General features: G+C 43.3%; 1 protein-coding gene across 1 annotated transcript; it reads right to left on the bottom strand.

Moving 5' to 3' along the window:
- Nucleotides 1-2601: 2601 nt before the first annotated feature.
- Nucleotides 2602-6502, bottom strand: CCDC70 (coiled-coil domain containing 70). The gene has a single exon (XM_086329195.1). It carries the CDS (start codon nucleotides 3401-3403, stop codon nucleotides 2735-2737), a length of 669 nt encoding a protein of 222 aa, XP_086185321.1. The 5' UTR covers nucleotides 3404-6502; the 3' UTR covers nucleotides 2602-2734.
- Nucleotides 6503-7076: the final 574 nt, after the last annotated feature.

The raw sequence follows: 7076 nt of genomic DNA, 5'->3' as shown, positions 1-7076 counted from the left end.
TGCTACTGCTAAGTCGCTTCAGTCGTGTCCGACTCTGTGCGACCCCATAGACGGCAGCCCACCAGGCTCCTCTGTCCCTGGGATTCTCCAGGCAAGAATACTAGAGTGGGTTGCACTAGTATAGTAAAGTTGCAGGATATAAAATCAACACACAGAAATCCCTTGCATTCCTATACACTAATAATGAGAAAACAGAAAGAGAAATTAAGGAAACAATTCCATTCACCATTGCAACGAAGAGAATAAAATACTTAGGAATATATCTACCTAAAGAAACTAAAGACCTATATATAGAAAACTATAAAACACTGGTGAAAGAAATCAAAGAGGACACTAATAGATGGAGAAATATACCATGTTCATGGATTGGAAGAATCAATATAGTGAAAATGAGTATACTACCCAAAGCAATTTATAGATTCAATGCAATCCCTATCAAGCTACCAACAGTATTCTTCACAGAGCTAGAACAAATAATTTCACAATTTGTATGGAAATACAAAAAACCTCGAATAGCCAAAGCGATCTTGAGAAAGAAAAATGGAACTGGAGGAATCAACCTACCTGACTTCAGGCTCTACTACAAAGCCACAGTTATCAAGACAGTATGGTACTGGCACAAAGACAGAAATATAGATCAATGGAACAAAATAGAAAGCCCAGAGATAAATCCACGCACATATGGACACCTTATCTTTGACAAAGGAGGCAAGAATATACAGTGGATTAAAGACAATCTCTTTAACAAGTGGTGCTGGGAAATCTGGTCAACCACTTGTAAAAGAATGAAACTAGAACACTTTCTAACACCATATACAAAAATAAACTCAAAATGGATTAAAGATCTCAACATAAGACCAGAAACTATAAAACTCCTAGAGGAGAACATAGGCAAAACACTCTCTGACATACATCACAGCAGGATCCTCTATGACCCACCTCCCAGAATATTGGAAATAAAAGCAAAAATAAACAAATGGGACCTAATTAACCTTAAAAGCTTCTGCACATCTAAGGAAACTATTAGCAAGGTGAAAAGACAGCCTTCAGAATGGGAGAAAATAATAGCAAATGAAGCAACCGACAAACAACTAATCTCAAAAATATACAAGCAACTCCTACAGCTCAACTCCAGAAAAATAAATGACCCAATCAAAAAATGGGCCAAAGATTTAAATAGACATTTCTCCAAAGAAGACATACAGATGGCTAACAAACACTTGAAAAGATGTTCAACATCACTCTTTATCAGAGAAATGCAAATCAAAACCACTATGAGGTACCATTTCACACCAGTCAGAATGGCTGCGATCCAAAAGTCTACAAATAATAAATGCTGGAGAGGGTGTGGAGAAAAGGGAACCCTCTTACACTGTTGGTGGGAATGCAAATTAGTACAGCCACTATGGAGAACAGTGTGGAGATTCCTTAAAAAACTGGAAATAGAACTGCCTTATGATCCAGCAATCCCACTGCTGGGCATACACACTGAGGAAACCAGAAGGGAAAGAGACACGTGTACCCCAATGTTCATCGCAGCACTGTTTATAATAGCCAGGACATGGAAGCAACCTAGATGTCCATCAGCAGATGAATGGATAAGAAAGCTGTGGTACATATACACAATGGAGTATTACTCAGCCATTAAAAAGAATACATTTGAATCAGTTCTAATGAGGTGGATGAAACTGGAGACTATTATACAGAGTGAAGTAAGCCAGAAGGAAAAACATAAATACAGTATACTAACGCATGTATATGGAATTTAGAAAGATGGTAACGATAACCCTGTGTACGAGACAGCAAAAGAGACACTGATGTATAGAACAGTCTTATGGACTCTGTGGGAGAGGGTGGGAAGATTTGGGAGAATGTCATTGAAACATGTGAAATGTCATGTATGAAACGAGATGCCAGTCCAGGTTCAGTGCACGATGCTGGATGCTTGGGGCTGGTGTGCTGGGAAGGCCCAGGGGGATGGTATGGGGAGGTTGGGAGGGAGGAGGGTTCAGGATGGGGAGCATGTGATTTTTTTTTAAAAGTAATAAAGAGAATAAAAAAAAAATAAAATAAAATAAAATAAAATTGGAATGGTGACTTAAAAAAAAAAAAAAAAAATAGAGTGGGTTGCCATTTCCTTCTCCAATGCATGAAACTGAAAAGTGAAAGTGAAGTCGCTCAGTCATGTACGACTCTTTGCGACCCCATGGACTGCAGCCTACCAGGCTCCTCCATCCATGGGATTTTCAGGCAAAAGTATTGGAGTAGGTTGCCATTTCCTTTGCCAGGCAAGACTGCCCAGAGTGGAGAAGAAATGACTACCTCAGAACTGGACAGAGGCAGAGATGTCTCTGCCCTTCTCTGGTCCTCCCTATCTCTCGCTGTCATTGTCTGAGCACCTGCCCCCACTTCATTTCTGACTCTTTCAAGGCGAGCCCAGGGCCTCCACTCACACCCACCCACTCCTGCCGGGTTCACCAGAGCTGCCGGGGCCCCAGCCCTAGGGACAGCAGTTATAGCCCATGGAGGATGTGACAGTGACCTCAGAGAATCACAGGACCTGGGAAGATAGATGCAGCTGGCCCTCCCTACAAAAGTTGGTTTTCCAGACCTCTCCTCAGGACTTTATTAGATCTTTTGAAGCCAGGAGACAAATAAGAGCATATTTTTTTAGGCATGTGGGGGTCACCCTGAGTGTGACTCCACTTGAGTCCCAATCCAGTGCCTCTTGCGCTCACGCCCTACCCCGGGAGGAGGCTGGTGATCGGGGCCTGCCGCTGACGTGGTGGTGCCCGCCTTCCAGCACCTGCTGCTCCACAACCGGAACAACCCCTTCCACCCAGGCGGCCTTCTCCTCCTCCCAGAGGGCATTCTCCTCCTCCCAGAGGGTCTTCTTATCCTCCCAGAGGACTTTCTCCTCCTCCAGAAGGGCTCTCTCCTCCACCCACAGGGCCTTTTCTTCCTCCCACAGGGCCTTGTCCTCCTGAAGGAGGTTCCGGTCTCTTTCCCACAAGGCGTTGTCCTCCTTCCAGAAGGCCCTGTCTTCCTTCCAGAAGATTCGGTACTTTTTCCAAAAGGCTTTCTCTTCTTCCCGGAAAGATTTTTCCATTTCCCAGAAGGCTTTTTCCTCTTTCCAGAAGGTTTTCTCCTCTTCCCAGAAAGGCCTATCCTCTTCCCAAAAGCCCAAGATCTCACCGCGGAAGGCACGCATCCTGCTCCGGAAATTCCACATCTCTTCCCGGAAGTCTTCGATCTTTTCCCGGAAGTGTCTCATCTCCTCGCGGAAGGCCTTTTCTTCCTGGAGCTTGTGGATTAGTTTCTTTTGGCGAATGCTGGAGGAGGAGACCACCAGCGAGCGGAAGCAGGCAAGCCCCATCCATTTTCTCACCTTGAAGGGAAACATAGTCCCGGTTGGCCTGGATGGCGGGATGGCTGTGATGGAGGACAGGGCCACTGGCCAGGATCAGGTCAGCTGGTCCAACCCTGTGGGGGCACGGGAAAGAACACACCCTTGAATATAGCATGCCAGAGGGCAAGGCTTCGAGTCTGTGTGGCACTATTGAGATTTTTTTTTTTTTTAATCTTACATCTTTTTTACATTTACATGTATCTATTCTTTTACAAATTCTTTTCTCATTTAGGTTATTACAGAATATTGAGCAGATTTCCCTATTCTACATAGTAGGTCCTTATTGGTTACCTATTTTATATATAGCAGTGTGTACATGTCAACCCATCCCTCCCCCCAACCCTTACCCCATGGTAATCATAAGTTGGTTCTCTAAGTCTGTGAGTCTGTTTCTATTTCGTAAATAAGTTCATTTTATCTTTTTTTGTAAGGTTCTACATATAAATGGTATAATATATGTCTTTCTCTGATTTACTTCAATTTGTATGATAATCTCTGGGGACATCCATGTTGCTGCAAATAGCATTATTTCATCCCTTTTTATGATGAGTAATATTCCTTGGAAGAAAAGCTATGACCAACCTAGATAGCATATTGAAAAGCAGAGACATTATTTTGCCAACAAAGGTCCATCTAGTCAAGGCTATAGTTTTTCCAGTAGTCATGTATGGATGTGAGAGTTGGACTGTGAAGAAAGCTGAGTGCCAAAGAATTGATGCTTTTGAACTGTGATGTTGGAGAAGAGAGTCCCTTGGACTGCAAGGAGATTCAACCAGTCCATTCTGAAGAAGATCAGCCCTGGGTGTTCTTTGGAAGGAATGATGCTAAAGCTGAAACTCCAGTACTTTGGCCACCTCATGCAAAGAGTTGACTCATTGGAAAAGACTCTGATGGTGGGACGGATTGGGGCCAGGAAGAAGAGGGGACGACAGAGGGTGAGATGGCTGGATGGTATCACCAACTCGATGGATGTGAGTTTGAGTGAACTCCGGGATTTGGTGATGGACAGGGAGGCCTGGCGTGCTGTGATTCATGGGGTCACAAAGAGATGGACACAACTGAGCGACTGAACTGAACTGAATATTCCATTGTATGTATCTATCACTTCCGCTTTATCCATTCTTCTGTTAATGGATATTTAGGTTGCTTCCATGTCCTGCTGTTGTAAGCAGTACTGCAGTGATACTGCAAGGATACAATGGGGTGCTTGTATCCTTTCGAAATATGTTTTCCTCTGGATATATGCCTAGGAATGGGATTGCTGGATCACATGCTAGCTCTGTTTTTAGTTTCTCAAGGAACCTTCCTGTTGTTCTTCATAGTGGCTGTACCAGTTTGCATTCCCACCAACAGGGTAGGTGGGTTCATTATTAGGAAATTTTAACCATTGTTCTCTTTGTCCTCCTGGTTGTGTTTTTGAGGGACAAGCTTTGGTAGAGAAAGATGGTGGATGATCATGGCTTTGGGCTGAAGAGGTGGTCAGTACATTCAATGCTCAAGGCCACTGAAATAACAGGCCAACAGGGTCAGTGGTTCTCAACTAGGATGTCAGGGCACACAAGTGTGATATGATCAATTATAACATATGACAGTTTTGTTTTGCTTTTAAATAATCAAGTGCCACAGTCACATAGTGATTTATTTGTGTTACATCAACCAGAATATATCTGAGGTTTTGGCTCTCTCGCTGGGGAGTTGCTCATCACCTTCTGATGGGTGTGCTCAAAGCAGGGGGCCACACATGGGGATGTCCTCTGTTACAAGCCATGTGGGAAACAGAAGATCAAACCCTTGGACCTACAGGAGTCAGTTTAGTAGGAGGGTCTATTTTGGGAATATAAGTTTGAAACCAAGATGTGAAAGAGGACGCAATGTTTTCTAGGATGTGGGAAAGAGGAACTGTTAACACGGTAGCCAGTAATAGTGAATAATAATGACACATTATGACCCAGCAGGTCCACTCCCAGATATGTGCCCTGAGGAAACTTATGAACTATGTCCAGGTTATGTGCACAGGAATGTTCAAGCAGTTCTGTTCAGAGGGCTCGGCAATGTAAGCAATTCAGTGACCATAGCAATAACATGGAGTTCAAATGTAGTGGTCTGTTCGTACAATGGAGAGCATAGCTACATGCGACCATGTAGATGAACCTTGTAAACAGAATGCTGAAAGAAAGAAGCTGGTTCAAAGACCTTGAAGGAAAATTTTCAAACAGGCAAAATTAAATTCTATTATTTAGGGCAGTATACTTAGGGGATAACACGAAAGAGACAAGCAAGAGAGTTCAGTTCAGTTCAGTTCAATCGCTCAGTCATGTCCGACTCTTTGCGACCCCATGAATCGCAGCACGCCAGGCCTCCCTGTCCATCACCATCTCTCAGAGTTCACTCAAACTCACGTCCATCGAGTTGGTGATACCATCCAGCCATCTCATCCTCTGTCGTCCCCTCTGCCTCCTGCCCCCAATCCCTACCACGATCAGAGTCTTTTCCAATGAGTCAACTCTTTGCATGAGGTGGCCAAAGTACTGGAGTTTCAGCTTTAGCATCATTCCTTCCAAAGAAATCCCAGGGCTGGTCTCCTTTAGAATGGACTGGTTGAATCTCTTTGCAGTCCAAGGGACTCTCAAAAGTCTTCTCCAACACCACAGTTCAAAAGCATCCATTCTTCGGTGCTCAGCTTTCTTCACAGTCCAACTCTCACATCCATACACGACCACTGGAAAAACCGTAGCCTTGACTAGATGGACCTTTGTTGGCAAAATAATGTCTCTGCTTTTCAGTATGCTATCTAGGTTGGTCATAACTTTTTTTCCAAGGAGTAAACGTCTCTTAATTTCATGGCTGCAATCACCATCTGCAGTGATTTTGGAGCTCAAAAAAATAAAGTCTGACACTGTTTCCACTGTTTCCCCATTTATTTCCCATGAAGTGATGGGACCAGATGCTATGATCTTAGTTTTCTGAATGTTGAGCTTTAAGCCAACTTTTTCAGTCTCCTCTTTCACTTTCATCAAGAGGCTTTTTAGTTCCTCTTCACTTTCTGCTATAAGGGTGGTGTTATCTGCATATCTGAGGTTATTGATATTTCTCCCAGCAGTCTTGATTCCAGCTTGTGCTTTTTCCAGCCCAGAGTTTCTCATGATGCACTCTGCATATAAGTTAAATAAGCAGGGTGACAATGTACAGCCTTGACGTACTCCTTTTCCTATTTGGAACCAGTCTGTTGTTCCATGTCCAGTTCTAGATAGTAATTATATAGGAGGTTGGGATTAACATATAGGCACCATTATGTGTAAAATTGGAGAAGGGAATGGCAACCACTCCATTATTCTTGCCTGGAGAATCCCATGGACAGAGGAGCCTGGAGGGCTACACAGTCCATAGTGTTGCAAAGAGTCAGGCATGACTGAACAACTAACACACACATTCATAAAATAGATAACCAACAGAGACTGACTGTATAGCACAAGGAACTCTACTCAATATTCTGTAATAACCTAGATGGGAAAAGAATATGAGAAAGAATAGAGATATGTGTGTGTCTAACTGAATCACTTTGCTGTACACCTGAACCTAACACATCAGCTCCAATATAAAAAAAACTTTTTTTAAAGATAGTAATTACTTGCGTGTGAGGGAGGGGTTGGGGAAGTAGGATACTAGG

This window comes from Bos grunniens, chromosome 12 (assembly GCF_055505025.1).
Source record: "Bos grunniens cultivar Pamir isolate PY7600 chromosome 12, Bosgru_T2T1.0, whole genome shotgun sequence".
NCBI lineage: Eukaryota > Metazoa > Chordata > Mammalia > Artiodactyla > Bovidae > Bos > Bos grunniens.
This window is presented reverse-complemented; position numbering and strand designations above follow the sequence as displayed.